Source organism: Zosterops lateralis (genome assembly GCF_965231275.1).
Source record: "Zosterops lateralis genome assembly, chromosome: Z".
NCBI classification, from domain to species: domain Eukaryota; kingdom Metazoa; phylum Chordata; class Aves; order Passeriformes; family Zosteropidae; genus Zosterops; species Zosterops lateralis.
Genome location: NC_139800.1, coordinates 20,991,516 through 21,009,512, shown reverse-complemented (window position 1 = coordinate 21,009,512; position 17,997 = coordinate 20,991,516). Strand labels below are relative to the sequence as shown.

At 43.1% G+C, this 17,997-nt stretch overlaps 1 protein-coding gene across 5 annotated transcripts in view; it reads left to right on the top strand.

Annotated features, from left to right (window-relative positions):
* The window catches only part of LOC310922361 (phospholipid-transporting ATPase ID-like), an 85,086-nt gene that overhangs the window by 22,102 nt on the left and 44,987 nt on the right, over positions 1–17,997 (top strand). For all 5 annotated transcript variants that reach the window (XM_083882846.1, XM_083882845.1, XM_083882847.1 and 2 more), the window contains exon 3: positions 8,812–8,870. In XM_083882846.1, coding sequence (XP_083738972.1) covers positions 8,812–8,870 — 59 coding nt within the window. The remainder of the gene's footprint in view (positions 1–8,811; positions 8,871–17,997) is intronic.

Here is a 17,997-nt window from a genome sequence, read left to right as displayed (position 1 = left end):
AGGCAGCTGGGCCTGGAGCAGTCAGGCTCTGGGTAGAGTTTGGCAGCTCCTGAAAAAGGCAGCCCATGACTGACACTATGGGACATCAAGCTCAGCTGCCTTCTGGGATCCCCATTCTGATCCAATAGGAAGTGTCTCACCACAATAGACATTGAGTATGAAAAATGTATTTATTTTTACATAATTTCCCATGAGGGAAATAACTGTGACTTGAAAAACTTCTCAAAGTTTGTTTCAGAGTTGTATTTATTTTTATGATTTTTTGCATCACTTCCTATCACTGTGCATTGCCATTATTAACAACATGTGCAATTGTGTTAAGCTGTGGTATTTACCAGCATGTCTAGGAGATACTGTTTTCTAGTAAAGGAAATTATATGTGCCAGCCAGTCCCTATCAGACTAGTTTTCAAAATAAAAACAAAATACTATTTCAACTGCTTTTTTTGGCATTTTAATATTAGTCAAAATGTTGGGAACTACTGTCAGACATAAAACCTGGACACAGATATAAAATTCTAAACCAACTGGGTGGGGGAGGGGGGGGGGAAATAAGTTTTTCTAAATGAAGAAAAGACGATTTCTACTGCTAATATATTTTAAAAATGTCTATTTCATTCTGAAGCAGACTGAAACAAATATGAAAATACATAAATGCTTTTTGAGAATTAATTTGTTGTCAGGCATTTTTGAGATATGATGAGTCCCCACCTCTGCCCAAAGCTAGGGGATGTGGCTGAGACATTGCCAGGAGTAGGAAACAAAGGAAAACCAGAACTGGTGTTATTGCAGGAGAGGAGAAAAGAGAGAGATGAGTCAGCCTATGTCCCTTCCGAGAAAAACCTGAATGGGAATATTTTCAGGTTTAAGATTATCCTACACTTCTTCCACCTGTGTCCCAAGAGTGCTATTTGACCACAAGTGTCCACAAGTGTCAATATTGGGCAAATCTTGGGCATCCTTTTGGAGCTGTCTTTTCTTCTTTTCTCTTTTCTTATGGTGATAATATAAAACGCTGCTCTTAGAAAAGGCCAGGGTCTACTATTGAACTTTACATTGATATTGAAATTTTACTAGACTTGAGGCAGAAATATTTCCTGTTCATCCTCAGGGTTTTTTTTATTTCAGACCTTTCATCTGCTGTATGAAAATGGAGGAGGTCAGTACAACCAAAGTTGGCCCTCTGTTAGTGATTCCAGTAGCAAAATAATTCGGCTTTCTTTACCAGGGATATATGGAATGTTTTACCTGTGTGAGAAATTCCACTATCTGTGGTGTTTGTTTGATGCTTGGCAGGAGACTGTGCTCAGTACCAATAACCAAAGACAGTCCATGACCACAAAAGTTTATTTCTTGCATTTTATTTCTTCAGGAGGAAGGAAGATTCTTGGTTTTTTGAGGCAAAAAGACATAATAAATGTATTTATTTAATAATAGAGGGACAGGAAGGATGAAAGAGTGCTAAACCCATTGATCATGGTGTCCCTGTAAGGTCATGATGCATGCTTTTTCTTAATTAAATGCCTCCATTTCTGAGATGAAAATACATGTGATTGCCAGAATAAATCCTCTCCAGCCAGGGCAGCCAGAGTCTCCACAGAAGAGGGGGGCATCTGCACATTAAAAATGTGTAGCATGGAGCCCAGAAGAGTCCCTCCTATGAGTCAATAAAAAACCACATTTGGTTGAGAGGCAGCTGAACACGTTCCTGCTCCAAGCTGGGCTTGGCTCTGACCTCCCTCTCCCCATTTCCATCCCACTGGTTTCTCACTGCTGCTGCTGCCCCAGCCTTGCTTGCTGAGCCCTGCCAGGCCCTGGCTGCAGTTCAGGGCAGGGATGGGCTTTGGTTTCGTGCCGCAGAGCAGGAGGTGTGCAGCACCGGTCAGGTTACAGCCTGAGGGTGACACTCAGGTAATGACAGTCCGACAAATGTCTGTGTCACAGACTGACTGTGAAATATAGATATTTAACCACTGTGACCCTCAGACCTGTCACATGGGTCTTTGCTTCACCCATGCATCCTCTGATCAATATGAGATGATGAACTTGACACATAAAGATCCTTGGCTTTTGTTTTGGCTGAAGTTCACTTGTTGCAGCTCCAATCCCAGCAAGGTAACTTCTGTGTTAAGAAGGTGAAATCCTTTGTATCAGTGCTGTAAGAAATAATCCCATTCTCTTTACCCCAGTGGCAGGGACTCTACCCAGATACAGCACCTGCAAATCAAGACACTTGTTTCATGGTTCTTCCAGCCCAAATGATTGCAAAAAGGGACAATTATTGCTTTTAGGCACAAGGAGATTTTAGCTACTAGCTTGTATAATAACCTCCTAGGGGAAAAAGATTTTGGTTGCCTAATACAGTATATGATAACATGCCCTCTCCCATGGAGTTGCCTTTCAATGGAGACTATAATTCTCAGTTTTTTTGAGGGGAGGATGGAGGTACTGACTCACCATGTCAGTTTTCAGTTTCTAGTGCATGTAGAGGAGCAGTCCAGCAAAGACTAGAAAACAGGGCCAGGATTTGTCTGCCTGTTAAGAGATGGCTGATCTCCTGGATGTTGGGTGTGAGGTGGTCATAGTTGAGAGCTGATACCAAAAGCTGGACTATACAGTGATGATGTGGTGCCCAAAAGTAGAGAAAACAAAAGTTAGGAAGGTTATGGGACATGGGGGAGGTAGCAGGAGACACAGCATGAGGTGTGTGACTAGAGGGGTCTTCTGAGACTGCTTGTAGGCTGTTCCAGAAGAGACCTGAGTTACAGTTCCAAGTAGAGGCTCCCTTGGAACCAGAGCAATCTGTTACTGCTTTCACAACTTGGTAAGGATAATAACTTTGCTAAGAACCCCTCTATAAGGGAAGCTGGGGAGATGAGTCCAGCTCCTGGATGCCACTATTCGTAGCTGGTCCAGGGCAAATTTTTTTCTCTTGAGGTCACTTGTTTAAAGGGTGGAGGAGAGATTATTATTTTGACATAGTTTATGCTGTCTCTGTTCCGTTGTCAGGGTTAGTTATGCAGGCAGTCCCCTAATTGGGCTGTGTTCATTTCGTGCCTAGTTTGTATAGGACTTGGCAAAACCAGGCAGATCTCAACCTCCCATTTCTTGGAGCCACAAGACTCAATATCTATAAAACTTTTCCAATACCCTGTTGAAAACACTTCTCTTGGCACATGCTCCTTAGCATAAACCAGAAACAAATTTCCAGGCTGTCTGACCAGATCTCGAATCTAACCTTTTGCAGGACTTTTCCATGCAGCTGTCCTAAAGTAAGAAAGCTGGTAGGCTGGCCAGTAACATTTATAGCTGATTTTTTGGCATGGGTTTAATTTTATTAAATACAGATGTTATTCTGAGGTTTAGCTTCTAAAACTGTCTGCCTGAGAAAACAGGCACTTTCCCAGTGACTTGGTCTCAGTGGTTAGACCAAGAACTGGGCACTAAGCCATATTTATGTACGCCGAGTTTCCACTGATGAATAATTTAAAATAGTTTTCAGTGGCAGTGAAATGATAACTCGGAGCACAAATACCATTCCTTCTTTCCAGTGAATGCAATATGCAGAAGCAGAACATTTGACTTACTTAGAGATGCATTAAAAAGTTTCAAGAAATGAAAAACTTCTCATCTGATATCTGTACAGCTTCCCCCTCCCTTTTTCCTCATTGCTTTCAGAATCAACAGGGCATGATAAGACATGCAGGCTTGCACTACAGCCAAAAAACCCTGAGTTATGGTTTCCAGGCAAAGCTGGTGTAATGCTTGACTTTTCTTAATTTTTTTTGTTTATTGTGATCATTCAAGAGCCTTAATTTCTGTCCAGACTGTTCCAAAACCAAATGAGAGTCATATGGTCTATGATGGTTGAGAACTGCTAGATTAGGAGGCACAGCAGTAGGACCTCATAGCCCTCAGCTGGTAAAAGCCACTGATGCAGTGTCGCCCTGTGCATGTGGTCAGAGTGGTATACCCAGAGGACAGGAAGTTCTCCTTGCTGATGCTGTTGGATGCGGCTCCCTGTGAAATTTATTGTGTTTTTTCTTGATTTAACCAAAGCTATTGGCTTTTACCCAGTGGGAAAAATTAAATTATTGCCACTAGAAATTAGCCTCATATTTTGGCCTTCAGGGACACTGCCTCTGAGAGAGATGGATGGCTATGGCAATCAAAGGCTCCATTCAGTTTTGAACCAGGTTCACAGTTACCTGGGGCCTTAAGAAAGGGTTATCACAGAAAACCTGCCCTTAGGTGCCATATGGGAGTTCAGTGCCTTGATTCTCATTTCTGTTATGTTTCATGTCCCACTGCCTCATATTTCTGTGGCATTCCAGAGCTGTTTGCTGCCATTAATGTTTCTGACATAAAAGCCATTTGGAGAGTGCATCTCTCACTGTTCTGAGAGGCTCCTTTCCTCAGTGGGGCACATACACTTGTCAGCTTTTTTCTAAGAGCATTTGAGACTCTGGAGTTCAAATCCATGTGTCAAGTGCCTCTTCCCTGGCTGCAAAGACCTTGGGGGCAACCTGAGAAAGGGGATGGCTTCTTGCTCCCACAGCGTGCCCTGGGAAGAGCAAAGGAGTTCAGGGCATGTTCAGCTCTTGCCTGCAGCACCTGGATTTCTGTTTCTGCATACAAAACAGAAAGCCACTGAGGACTTCAGAAACTGCCGTGTGACACCAAGGCTCTCTGAAGCTTTGTCATCTATTTTCATTTACATTAACACCATTTATCTTTTCTGTGGCATTTCTTCCAGGACTAGACTTGGAGCCCCTGAGGAGGGGATAAGGGTAGCACTTACTGTATGGCAGGAAACAGGCAAGTATTGGGAAGTTCTGTTTTTAACAAATAGCTTTATCTTTCATCAGCTTTGAGAATACCGTTGCTCTCAGGAAAATTCCTGAAGGAGCACACAACACAATAGTTGAAGCACAGCAAGTCTGGACCTCTCAAGCTCTGCTTCTGTTTTCCTCTGGGACACCAGATAAGTGACTCTGATCTCTTGGTACATTGTTATCCCTATTGTGAAGATGTGAAAAATTTGTCTGAGGAAAGGAGTGAAGGACTTAGCACTTTAAAGGTATTGAATGAAGCCGCTGTGGTTGATCTGAATCATCCATTTGGGGCAGATGGCAGCTGATTTCAAAGTGACTGATACTGTTAGATATGCCCGAAGAAGGAGAAAAGAACATTTCCCTGCTAACATAGTTTTATATTAGAGGGCTTGATGAAAATAGCCTACACACAGAGACCAAAAAATGGTGATCTGAAAAAGGACTTAAAAATTAGGAATGCTATGTATTTACAGGATCATTGAAGGAAAAGGAGGAAGGCTAGCACTTCAATGCCCTGAACAGCTTAGACGCTTGCTAATGCAAGAGTGAACAAACGGGAAGAACTAGATATCTTGACACATCATTTAATAGGTGTAATAGACACATGCTGTGATAATTCATGAGGCTGGACTATTAGTATAAAATAATAAAACTAACTCTGTATGGTTAACAGAAGTTTTTGTTCTATGATTGTGTGGTCTGAAATGCAGCTTGAAGAAAGAGATGAGCAAATTGCAGATCTCTTAGTAATGCTACAAGATAATGAACAAAGGCATAGCAAACCAAGAAGGACAGTCTTTTGTGGAAAAAAAGAAAATAAAATATGGTTTTCTGAGAGGCAAGACATAGTGGCAAATGAAGAAATCTGTGCAGAGGCAGAGTTGGAGAGAAGTGTAGAGGAACACGACCTACTCAGCTGGCACAGAGTTTTGGTGCAGAGGTGGTAATTTTTTGGAGAGGAAAGGAGGCTGTTTCAGAAATTATTCCCTCCAAAATGGAGGGAATAGGAGGAGTTGGCTGGTCCTCTGAAAGCTGAAGGGAGTGTAAACAGGAATAGTAATGAAATGATGCAATGATACTTAGGAAAAAGTGACAGTATCAAATTGTTTAACATTGATTTCAAGAAGGAAATCCTCAATAAATATGAAGAATTAATAGCTGAGACCTCATGGGAAGGAATCCTGGGGTGGAGAGAGAATTAGACAGAGATGTTGTTTCCTTAAATAATTGATATTAAGGGGACATATATTATTAATTGATATTAAGGGCACACGTATAAGTTATCACCTTTCAGAGAAAGGCTCAGAAGGATGAAATGATGAAATCAGAAGCTTCCCATTTGCTTCAGACAAAGGAAGGATGCTTCTAGAAGGTGCAAAACAGTTTGTTTCATCCAGCACAAACAACGTGACAGAGGCTCAAAGTGAGAAAAGGCTATCAAGGACATAAAGTTGGTCTGTAAGAGCTGGGGTCTCTGAGGAGGCTCAATGGAAAAAGCTTAGCAGATAAAGCTAAGAAATCAGAGTGGTGGTGGTGTTTGTGGTTTTTTTTTTTTGTTTGTGTGGTTTTTTTTTTGTTTTGTTTTTGTTTTTGTTTTTTGTTTTTTGTTTTGTTTTGTTTTGTTTTGTTTTTTTTCCTCTAGACATCTAAAATAATACTTACCAAAAGCAGAGGAGAAAGGGATAGGTTTTGGGCTGGAATAGAGAGAGTATGGGTTGACTGGATAAGGTAAAGCATGCCCTGGAGCAGTTCTGCCTTTGAGAGTCTGGCTCAGAGGCAGGCAAAGTTCAGAAGACTGGGAAGAGAGCAAGTACAGCATCCTATCTTGAAACAGGGACAAAAGAAAACCTGAGCAACTATAGATGTATTGGCTTAACTTGAGTAAAGGTTAAAACAATACAGGAAACCACTTCAAAGTAACTAGGAGTGTATGCGTAGGGAAGAGATAATTAAGAGTCAGCAGTCCTGAAAAACTGCATCAAACCAAAATTAATTCTGTTTTAGTGGTAGCTGGAGGGCTATTGCAAAAGCCTCAGATAGCTGCCATGTATCTTGACTGTCACTTGTGGCATTTTTATAAGTAAAGTGGAGATACATGCTTGAGATAAAACCACAGTGAGTGCCAGATTTTTCAGAAAAAACCGGACATAAACAACAGATATTGATGACTGATTAGGAAACTTGAAAGATTCATGAGGGGCATATCCCATCCTGAGTCTGGTATTCAATATTTACTTCTACATCTTGACAGAATAAAGAACACCCTTAGTACATCTGTGAATGGCACGATGCTGGCAGGAACTACAAGCACACTGAAAGATAGGATTGGAATTGACTAGTTGGAGAAATAGTCTCAAAGAATTTGGATGCAGTTCAGTAAGGACAAATGAAAAATTTGCATTGCCTGATGAGGCATCTGGTTCTGCCAGAAAGGATCTGCCAAAATGGATTATATTCTGAGAAGCCATCCTCTGTGTGCTGGTGGCACATAAGGATATAACTTCAAATTACTCCTGGGTGAATTCTTATGCATGATATGCATTGTCTGCAAGGAAAGTTGCATTTCCCTTGTGGCCTGGTCAGTTTTGGTAAGGCCTCAGCTGCAAACCATGGCCCATTTTGGGCATTCATCCAGAATGGGCTGAACTAGCTGGGAAGCTCACTGAAGAGCACCAAGAGTGATGCTCCTACTGATGGATTAATGCATAAGAAGTGACTGAAGAAACAGGAGCTGCTTACCCTTGGGAAGGCTAGTGTAAGGCATAACAGCCTTCAGTACATAGTGAACTTGGAATCACAGAATCACAGAATCCCTGCACAGAACAGCTCCAAGAGCCACACCTTGTGCCTGACAATATTGCGCAAACGCTTCTTGAACTCTATCAGGCTTGCTGCTGTGACCACTTCGTTGGGGAGCTGTTTGCAGTGCCCAACAATCCTCTGGATGAAGAGCCTTTTCTTGATATCCAATCACATATTCCTTCCCCTGACACAACTTCATGCCATTCCCTTGGGTCCTGTCACTGGGCACCCAGAGGTGAGATCAGTGCCTGCCTCTCTTCTTCCCCTCCTGAGGAAGTTGTAGACAGTGAGGGTCTCCCTTCAGTCTGCTCTTCTGCAGACTGAACAGACCAGGTGACCTCAGTTGTTCCTCATATGTCTTCCCCTCCAGTCCCTTCACCAGTGCAGACCAGAGTGGGACAATCCCCTCCCTCAGCTGTCTGTACTCTACATCCTTGGCAAGTAGCACAATGAACTTAGGGGAAGCAGAAGACCACCTCTGATACTCCTGGGAGAAGACAAAACTTCTTGAAATTTAAGTAATGAGTTTTATGTTAGATAATGCAGGGAAAAACTACCCTAGGGGAAGGAAAGTGCAGTCCTGGAATAGGCAATTGAAGAACAGGCATCACTGGAGCTTTCTATTGCATTTTTGGGGAAGAGAGGCAAGACCCAGCCTAGAGTTAAAGGACAGATTTGATGACCTTTTGATATCCTTCCGGTAGTTTTTGATTTCATGATAGCTGTGGTGATGGTGTCCCATCAGTGGGATGATGCTCACAAATGCACCTCTACTGGAAAAAGGGTAGCAAGTGTAGGCTGATAGCAACAACCCCAGAGACTTCAGGGGGAAGAGAAGAGCAGGGCAGAAAGAGTGAGCACCACTAGTTAAGTGGGGGCTCCTACCCAAAAGGTGAACAACCCAACCAAGCACTGGCATTACAGTGAGTGGTGGGTAGAGGAGACTTGTTACATGGTGTTAAGAGTGCCATGGTACTGGTCCACAGTGCAGCTCCAACAGTGTCACCAGCCACCCAGATGACACGTGGCTGACATGGGGCTGTTGGCACAGGACTCTGATTCACTTTGTCACTCTCTTCTAGCAGCTATGCTTGCACTTTCTGATGTTTCATTCACATCTGTATTGACTCTGCTTTACCCTCAAGCATGATGGATGTGTTTCTTTTTCTTTACAGAGGAAGAGAGACAACTTCAAGCAAACAACCGGGATTTTAATCTGCAGTTTGAATATGCTGTAAGTAACCAGCGTATGTTGTTTCATGCAGATGTAGTCACAGATGTAGCTGCATCTGCTTCATTTCTCAAGTGTTGTTTCAAAGGGGTGAACAGAACTTCATGCCAGCTATGGCTCTGCAAACCAGGCAAACACAACCCAGATGAACCATCAGAGGTGGATTGCTCTGAGTCAGCCTGAAAAATGGACAGTTGAAGGAGATCTGGTTCTAGAAAAGCATGGCACAGTGACTTTGCACACTTCCAGAAAACTATTTGTGAGTCAAAGCTTTTGCAGGATCAGGATCCAAGACCTTTCAATAACAGAACTTGAGGGGAGTTTTCTGTGGAAATTTGTCTCCATTTAAAGCAAAATATGAAAGGAAATGTGTCAGTTCCTCAGCTTTTGCAGTGAAATCATCTCTGTCAGGAAGGTTTTGAATCTGGCCCTTGTGGCTTTCTGCCAGCTTTTCTGCCAGATTCTTAACAGCCTGCTTAGGTTCACTTTGTGCTGGAAATCTGTGATTCCAAAGTGCTCCCGGACACAGACTGGCTGTGTCCTAGGTCTGCCAGGCTAATTAACCAGGGACCACCCCCCCTTGGGCAACTTGATTTCCAAAGCTTGTGGACCATTTTCTGATGCTGAGTGCAGAGGAGGGCTAGCTCAGCCCTCAGATCTGTCCTGCCTGCCTGCATCGACATCCTCTCTGTGAGGCTGTCCTGAAAAGCTGCATTCTTTCAAAATGTTAAAGCTGCCAATTAATACTAGAGTGAATTTTGTGAATTTTTGTCCTTTGAATATCTGAATTCCCATGGCAAAATGAACCACTTGATTACTCGGGAGCTCCTTTGAATCATATTTTGGTTTAGGAACATCACAAGTATTTTCTTGGCAAGAGCTGAAAAAACTAAGCATTTTAGAACACACTAATTTCTTGTCATGGGGACAGTCTGACTTGCCAACAGGTTTGACTAATGGCAACATGGTGATTTTCAGTGGTCACTTTTCATCACAGACTACACAACACAGGCTAGAGAGTCCCATGGTCCAGAGGGTCCCAGGGTCCTGCTGCATGTGTCTGAATATGAATGCATGGAAGTTAATACATGTGAAGTACTATGCAGATGAATGTCTTATCAAGAGTTGTGATTTGAGACTGGGGAAGTGAACCTGATTTGCTCACAACCTGTCAGTAATGTGCTGCGGTGGGTATTGCCACTACATTTGGCTTTGTCATCTTCCACTGAATGATTGCTATGTGCAGTAGTGGGACAAGAAAGTAGGAGGGAGATGGGCAGTTATGTTAGGGTAGATGGAATAAGCAATCCCTCTTCTCGTTCCTAATTCTGTGACAAGCTATTCAGAAAACTGACTGCATGACACTGCTTCCCAGCTGATTGCTTGGTTGTGCCCAAGGATTTGCAAATAGGCACAATTATGTAGACAACTTGGAGAACACTTCAGAATTTCCATAAGTCTGAGATTAGGTGATAAAGTGAAAGCAGCCAAAAAGCCAGCTCAGTATAATATGTTAAAATTGGCAGAGTTTTGGTAATCATGCCCCTCATTTTAGTCAGCTATGGCTCATGATTTCTGTGTAGAGACTGAGGCTTAGGAAATCCAGAAAACTGCCCAAAAAGAGCCAAGCCTTGAAATGATGAGTGGATGGTAACATATTAACAGACTTTAGGTGGTGATGCAAGAACTGCCCTAACTGTACAGGGCTGCACATCATACCCTGGGCTGCTTATTTCCAGTAAGTCCTCGCAAAAGTTCAATTTATTAACTCGATGTTACTATGGTGTATGAAAATAATAAATTACCTCAGATCCCATGTTGTAGATTGCTGATGAATGTTGAAATGACAAAAAGAGAGATAGTCTCCTGGCATCCTCCCATAACATATCTATGATGCTCCTGAAAGTTAGCTCTTCCAGACAAGGGTTAAATTTGGGTACCTTCTTCACATTCAGATTTGTAACATCATGGTGGGGTTCCACTGCTAAGCATCATGGTGAGGTTCCACTGCTAAGCACTAGGATGTGGTTCAGAGGGAAAGGACCACAAAGAACCAAAGGAAACCCACCAGTATAACAAAGCTTTAAAAGTATTTTAGACAGTGAAAGTCACAAGAGTGAGCTTCAGATTTCTTGGTAACTTAAGGCCACATTAGCCATAAAACCTATAGAACAGGTTCTTGTAACAAAGCTAGGTGAGGCAGTAAATGTTTCTTTAGGGTGAGGCAGTTGCTGAGAAAGGCCAATAAGGAAAAAGAAAGGGAAATGCAAACCTAGGTGTTGTGTATTGACTTACTGCTGTGGCCGCGCTTTATGTCCCACCTGGTGTGAAGATTTAAGCCTTTCACTAAACGTTCAGTTTCTATTATGTAGGCATAGATTAAAGGTGCAGAGGCGTTTTGTCCTTCTTTATCACAGGGAGAATAGGGAAGTGGGAAAGTACAATCAGAGGTGGGTGTGTTGTTCCTGAATATCCCTATTCCTGGTGGGACTTTGTCCCATGCCGGTGCAAAGTCTCCAGGATATCTGTGAAGAGACAAGAGACGAACTGATAAAGACTTGAAAACTCTATTGTGTGTGGAGTCTGACATCAGCTCTGGCAGCTGCTGAAAGGTGGCCGTCCTGGAATGAAGCAAGACTAAGGAATGGCTCAAACCAGCTCTGCAGGAACCTGGTGCTGCACCATGGAGAGCCATGTCTGTCAGTGCATGCAAGGGCATGTCCGCCTCCATCACACTACAACTTGAAGGAGACTTCTGAGGGCAAATTCCCTCCCAGAGCTGTCAGAAAATACAGGAGATTCTAAACTGCGGGTGTCCCTGCCCACCACACTTTTCCAGCCATGAAGCCTCAGTAGTTGAGCAGAAGGGTTAGAAAAATTAAACAAACTTTAAAACAAAATGCTGTGAAGTTAACTGGAAGGGTAGAGTGTGAAGGTATGTACACTACCCACAAGCTCACTAAATTAGTTAGGAATGACTTAGAAACCAAGTGTGAATGAGTGGCATGAAAAGGCACTTAGAGCTGAACAGAAAAGGGCTCAATATAGGTCAGTAAAAAGGAAAAGTCAAGTCCTAATCCTGTGTTTATTCACAATGCAGACAGATATATTCTTCCTGAATTCAGAAAAAGGTTTGTCTGTGTAAAGACTGAAAGAACGTGGGAAGCAGAGTGGCAGATGTGGTACAGCAAAATTTAAGGACTTTAATCAACTTAATCTGCCTGCACTCTCCCCAACACGGCTACAGAAGGGACAGCCTCTGTGTGCCCACCACGATGGGCTCTCCATCAACACTCTGGAGAGGAAAATCTCTTCTGAAGGCTTTTAATGTTTGCTCTGATCTTAGTTCCTTTTAAAATTCTTTGCTTTCACACTGGAATTTAGCACAGCTGCACTGGGACGTCATGAAGGGCTGTGAAAACAACTTTGAAATTGGCTTTCAGACAATAGGAAAGGAAATGCAAGGCCTATGAGTCAATGACAAATTTCATCTTGGATCAGGACCCAGGGTCAAACCAGCAATCTTTCATCAGGACCAGCACCAAGGGGGCTGCTTGGACTCAGGTCACCTGATGAAGCCTCTAGTGAAATAGGAGGGATGTATATAACTTCCTAAAGCCAATACACGTTGCCCTGGGCTGGATCAGCAGCTGGGTTCTTATCTCTTTGAAATTTATTTGGAGAGCAGGGAGCTCTGGTAGTGGCTCAGACTCTGCCCCACCTCCTCTGCTTGCATGCTTTGATCTCTGAAGGCTGCCTGGTGGGTGACCCTAAAGGACTTTATCAGTGTGGTCCAGGTTGTGGCACCAGTTGCCCTCTCTTCCTGTCTCAACCTGCAAATGTTTCCCAGTGTCCCTCATGCTCAAGGCTGAAGGGAGTGTGGTCTGATGAAGTGAAAAGTGGTCTCAGTAGTCCCTGAAAGAATAGCTACAGCAGCAACCTGCACTACTTTTGTATTTAGTAAGGTGTAAGTTGGATTCATCCAAAGAGCAATTGAGGCACTGTCAGGGAGCAGCCAGAGTGAGGCTGTACTACAAGAAGGGGCAAGTCAGAAGTGCAGGTGATCCCAGCTCAAGCAGAGCTCTCACTAACCAGGGTGCAGTTCTGCAGCATCTGGCTGGCTGGGACAGTGGTGGGGTCCATCCTGACTATTCCAAACAAGGTAAGGTGATAAAGCAGGTACAGGGTCCTCTTAGGGAACCCAGGCGAGAGATAGGACTGAAGACAAATCTACACCAGAGGTCCAAGGTCCATCAAGGAAGCAGAACTGGATAGATAGATAGATCTGGGAAACTAGGATGGATGACAGTCTGGAGATGGGGAGTTGTACAGCATAGCTCAGGTGAGGATAGAAGGCTCATGGCTGAGCTTAAGTGAACTGCTCAGCTCTGGACAGGGGTTGTGGATGGATACACCAGGTGAGGTCAAGGCCATCAAGGCATATTAGGCCCCTGAGAAGCACATAAAAATTGAACAGTGCCACATGTGGTCTTCAGTGAAGTCCATAGGCTTTGGATCAAGTCCTCCACTTTTCTTCAGATTAAGTCTCATGGAGAAAATACTCCTATCACACTAGTTGGGAGTCTTGTTGTGTGAGACCATAATGGAAACAAAACAATGGTTTGGAGTTTGCCTCCATTGCACCACTCAGGAGTGTTTTGCCCTCTCCTTCTTTCCTCCTTCCTGCCAGGCAGCAGCTTCAGGTACTGAGCCAAGCCAGAGGAGAGCACAGGGCTGTGGAAGAGGATGACTAAGAGACACGACCTTTAGGTGTTGTGCTTGGCTTCTCTGTGAGCAATGACTTGAGGTTGTCAAGCCATGCCAGCCCTGTGTCCTCCTTTGCAGCACCATGACAAGGACACACACCACACTGATGATTAACTGCTCAATAATGGGGTGACTGAAGGAACAACATAGGAAAACACAACCGGTGATCATGCTTTCCTACCAATTTTCCTGGCATACCCAACATGTGATGAGATCTTGAAACTCACATTAGTGCTGTCAAAAGAGGGTCAATGGATTGCATATGTAAGACATTCCTGTCCTTTTTCTGTTTAAAGGAAAGAAAAATAGGGGAGTGGAAAGGGAAAAGGTAAGAAAAGAAAACTGTGGCTTGTAAAATGACATTTTTATTTCTGGTGTTTGTCTAGTCTGTTACTCCTGGGAGTTTACTTTTTTACAGGAATTTATACAGGGACCAGATGAACACCACCACATTGTTTTGGCCTTTATCTGTCTTCTGTTGAGCTGGGGCTGCTGCCTGCCATCAGGAATAAGTCAGTGAACTTAGGAGTCTTAAAACTGATCTGGTCTGACTGTTCTGTACTCCCTGTGAAAACAAAGCCTGTCACCATATACACTGTTAGATCAGTTTATTAAAAAATTTTGTAAACACATGCACAGCCCTGTGGTCACATTTCTGTTTATGGGTTCTGTATGCTTTCCAGTGGCACTGCTGCAGTTAAACAGAGTGCCATAGAATAACACTTCTGCCACCTCCTTGGTGAGGCTTTACCAAAACACCTGGGAAAAACATTTCTGCTGCTCAGCTGTTCCTTTGGTTGGTGCTACACAAGCATCAGGGAAATTGCAAAGTGTTGTGGCATAACGCCTCCCTGTGGGGTCACCAAAGTCTTGCTAAAATTTACTTATGGCTAGGTTGTCCAGCTGCTGGGAATTATTATGTCACTGAGACAGGAGTATAAATTCAGAGGGTCAATATCTTGCCATACCCTTTAGAGCCCCTGTAATCTAGCCACAAAAGCACCAGTGTCCCTTATTTCCAGTGACTTTTATGGTAAGGAGATTATTTGTTTGCTCAGCGATCTAAGGTAGGAGCCATCTGCTGAGTTTTGCTTGCTGTTGGACGTCACAGGCGGGCTTCTGAAAACACCCCCAAAGTAACAGCTCATCCGCCAGATCTGGACTTGTGTAACTGTGGAGAGATGAGCGCTATTCTTAGGGACAGCATTTTGGTGGAGTCACACCTCCAGGAGGTGTGAATCTAGCCCCTGAAAAGAGCAGATGAGAATAATCCCTCACCCACAGACAACATTGCTCTGGTGTCAAACTTTGCATCTGGAGAGCTTCAGGCTGACTGTGTGTAACCACACTCAGACCTGCTCATTTAGGACACAGGTGCATGCAGGGACTGCCCTCAGACAACCAGAATTCTAGGGCAGATCAAAGAGTAAATGTAACGCTCCCCATCCCCATCTTAGTACTTAGCCCATAGAACTGCTCTTGGTTTTAATGCTGTTGGTTTTAATGAATTTATAGGAAAATCAGAAGTTCTAGTAAGGCTTCTCAGTACCTAATTGCTGTAACAAAGAATATTCCTCTTCATGACTTTTTCTCTATGGCAGTCTCCCCCAATGAAGACAGAGTGTGAGGACAGTGAGATGATGTGTTAGAGGCACTACTTGTGAAATAATGGGTGCATGTGGAGTATATAATTTAATGGTGTAGGCTCCTGTAGCACCCCTCCCACCCTACAGTCGGGTTCTGGTCCAGCTCTAAAGAGTGACAGAGTTTGAGGATGTTAAGCATTGTAGAATAGGTTAAGATCAAGAGCAGAGACCATCTGAGTTTCCCTGTAGCTGGCCAAGAGCTTGAGCTGTCAAAGCACATAGCCCTGTAGTACTGCCTGAAAACATAATCACTACCTGAGAGAACTGGGTTTGATAAGGCTTCAGGGTGGCTTCAGACCTAACTGTGGCCTACCAGTACCTGAAGGAAGCCCATTAGAATGATGCAGAGGGACTTTTTACAAGGGCAGGTAATGGACAGGACAAAGGAGTGGCTTAAAACTGAAGGTGGGTTTAGATTAGATATTGGGAAGAAATTATTTACTGTGAGGGTGCTAAGTCACTGGCACAGGTTACCCAGAGAAGCTGTGGGTGCCTCCAGACTGGAGCAACCTGGCCTAGTGGGAGGTGCTCCTGCCCATGGGAGGAGAGTTGGAATGAGATGATCTTTAAGGTCCCTTCCAACCCAAACCATTCTATGTTTCCATGATTATACAATACCTTGCATAGTGCTTCAGCTGTATCTATGATGTGGAAATGCAGAGTTTTGATTTGGAAAGGCTGAAGTTTTCTCCAGTTTGTCATTATAATTTGCTATTAATACGCCTTTAGCCCCTGAAGTGCATGAACAAGTTATATTAGAAATATCTATAGTAATTACAAGTTCTTTTTTTTCTGGTGATTAATTTTAATTATAGATTCTAGAATAATGAAAAAATCCATGGTAATACTCCCTGTCCTTATCCTCAGGCCTAAGTGCCCTAGTGTCCCAAAAGACGGTTTGTACCCAACAATATCATGATCCTGAAAAACTATGGAGAAAACACTGACTATCCAGATTCCTGCAGTGAAGCATTTGGAAACTGTTAAGTCTGGGATTTTTACCATGCCTAATGACAATAGGAAATAAGATGAATGGCTGTGGTTCATTCAATGATTTTCCTGACGTAATTAATGGACAGAAATAGAAGGCAGGAATTGAAATAAACCACTCCCATTCTTTTCTTATTCCCCTCTGAGACTTTTTCAGGCAAAGATCTATAAACTTTATCTGAGTGTTTACTGAATAGTTTTTCCCATGTTATATGTGGCCCTCTGAAATCTGTTGACGCACAAAGGTCAAGTACCCTGCATTTACTTTTCCTGCAGCAACAATCTTGGGGGTTTTTTTTAAGTAAGTGGTCATGATACTCTTCCTCAGAATAGTGACCAGACTTATATATTTAGATTCAGCTTTTAATAAAAAACCTGTTAGACTCTGTGCCTAATGGACACAGTCTTGTCAAGCAATTTAGTTCCCGGTATGCTGGGATGCAGAGGATGCTGTTATTCCATTGATTCTGTTTCAGCAGTGTCCACGGAGTCTGTCCACAACACATACCCCATGGTTAAGGATTTTGAAATAAGTTAAATTTAACTACATGTCATGGCATAGACAGAGTTAACCACACTTGTAGGTAGCTACATGATACCAGGAGACAGGCAATATTGTATATGATGATCACTGATAAATATCTTTTCTTGCTGGAGTGCAATCAACAAGAAGATTTGGCTAGCTCTTCTATAAAGGCTGTTTTCATTTCTGCCCTTTTAGAGATTTACTCATTTGGCTTGTTCAAGGGATAAAACATGATTTTAATGCTGAAGAACATATGCTGTACTGCGTGTTTGAACGCAGAGAAATCCAGTAACTGCCTAAAATGGAAGAGCTTCCCCCACACATACCTTACAATGGTAACCTGAAATAATTGGTTTGGTGCTGAAAACATGCTGATGCATGTCAGTGTAGATGTTGAGATCCTGGATTAATGCATGGATAAAAAATGGGCTGTGATTCATACTTAGTAGCTCCTGTCCTCCCACCAGCTTAGCAATATCTAAAGGCTATTACAAATAGTGCAGTCACCATTTTCTCTGCTGTTGAACCAGCATATTTATTGTGGAATTCAGGTGTGCTTTATATCTGCCTCCTTGTGCTGTCACACCTTAGTTCCCTGGAAAGGGGTTAATGGGCATTGTCTGGATAGCTTCTAGGGAGAAAAATTTAAGATGTTCTCACAACAGGTGGGATTCATCCTTCCAGGACTAAACCTGGTCCAGGGCCTGTTAAACATCATATAAAAGATGGTCTAGCACACCTGAAAACTAAAGGGATGGCCTCAGTGGGTGGGTCAGTATGATAGATAGAGCCTGTCTGGCTGGTGGTAAGTATTGGACCAGACTTCTCTGATCTTTTGGGGAAGAAAATACCCAGTTCTGCAATATCAAACTTAGGTCTTTCTGTGGTTTGCAAAAGAGAGACAGGGGAGCAGCCACTTCTTGTGGCTGGAGGGGCTGTCCGCAATTAGAAAAGGAAACTAGAAATAGGGAACAGAGCTGCAGCTCACTTACTGAAACGGTGGGTTCTTGTATTAGTGACTGTTTACACAACGCCACGTCCAAATGATTTTTGTGGAATAGAAATAAGCCACCTGTTGAAGCTGCTGAGATGAAAGTTTGCTGAATGAGCTGAAAATTATAATAATAATAATGTCGTATTCTGCTCCTGGGAGGATGTATACGTCCCCTAGGACTGTCCAGTCAATGGGTATTTCAAAGCA